General features: G+C 37.8%; 1 protein-coding gene across 4 annotated transcripts in view; it reads right to left on the reverse strand.

Annotated features, from left to right (window-relative positions):
- LOC101847805 (GATOR complex protein Iml1) overlaps positions 1 to 1,176 on the reverse strand; it is a 62,765-nt gene that overhangs the window by 20,249 nt on the left and 41,340 nt on the right. For all 4 annotated transcript variants that reach the window (XM_005093656.3, XM_005093657.3, XM_005093655.3 and 1 more), the window contains one exon: positions 631 to 705. In XM_005093656.3, coding sequence (XP_005093713.1) covers positions 631 to 705 — 75 coding nt within the window. The remainder of the gene's footprint in view (positions 1 to 630; positions 706 to 1,176) is intronic.

Genomic DNA, 1,176 nt, shown 5'->3' on the forward strand with positions numbered 1-1,176 from the left:
TGTGTGTGTGTGTGTGTGTGTGTGTGTGTATAGCTTTTTAAAAAGTGGGGAATAATCAATAATTGAAAATCCTGAAAAATAAATCTGCTGTCATATGGTCGCTTTTAAGCACAAGGGGGCAATCCCAAAAGATGCCGTTTTGAAAAAATCGAAAGTAAAGTTTTTGCCCCATGTTCAGTTTCTTTAAAAGACAAGGAGAGTTTTCTCTATAACCAAACAAACATACACACCACTGAAACCAAACTTCTCCTATAGGTAGGGCAATGCCCACTTGTGGTGTAGGTCAAGATTTCTGGAAACCACCGAAACCTGTGTTAACCCGCTTGTCATTAAAACCGACCATATCTGCTTTAACAGCAGCAAGTTCTGCATAGAAAATAAAAGGAAGAAAAATAAAAAACAAAGACAGTCTACTTGCCAGTGGTCCAAGACACCCACTTGTCTACAACCACTTTTCTCCTCAACAATGTGTTAAAATAACAAAGAAACTAGGTTTATAGAAAATGTTCATTTGTTCCTGAAACCATCAACATGCTCGTGAATAAAAAAAATTCTAAAAAATAAAATAACACGGAACGGCAGTTGGAGCATCCTCCAGCACCAGTCCCCTGAACACAAGAGTCCACTCACATTGGGTCGGTCAAGGCCTCAACAAGCCTGGCAGAGCTTGAGGCCAAGCTGAGCCGCTCTTCCTTCTCCTTGGACCTGAGAAAAGGCATACAGAAAAATAGAAGCATGTGTATATTTCTTTTTGCTGTTAAGGTAAAGATGATCGTCGAAATGAGTGAGGATAATAATATGAAGGTTTATCATCCTCATTAGTCTTTCTCACCCTGTACTGAAGTAAATGCCACCAACAAGAGCTATTCATGTACCTCTGTCAAGCTGTATCCCATCTCCTTTGGATGTGAATCTAAGTCCCTCCTCCATTTATTTTCATCCGTTATGCTGTAATTGTTTCCTTTTTCTCTGCTCTCAGTTTCTTTTTCTTTTTCTCTGTTCTTACTTTCTTTCAGAAATTCTCACTCATTACAACAACAAAAGAAGAAAATGACTCACAATGTAAGTAGAATACGATGAAACCTGCAATAATTCCACTCCCATTACATAAGTGAAAAATCCAACTGAAGTGTTGTCTTTTATTTTCATTTTTTTATTTTATTTTTTTTTGGAGGG

The sequence above is a fragment of the Aplysia californica genome, unplaced genomic scaffold (assembly GCF_000002075.1).
Source record: "Aplysia californica isolate F4 #8 unplaced genomic scaffold, AplCal3.0 scaffold00067, whole genome shotgun sequence".
In the NCBI taxonomy this organism is placed as follows: domain Eukaryota; kingdom Metazoa; phylum Mollusca; class Gastropoda; order Aplysiida; family Aplysiidae; genus Aplysia; species Aplysia californica.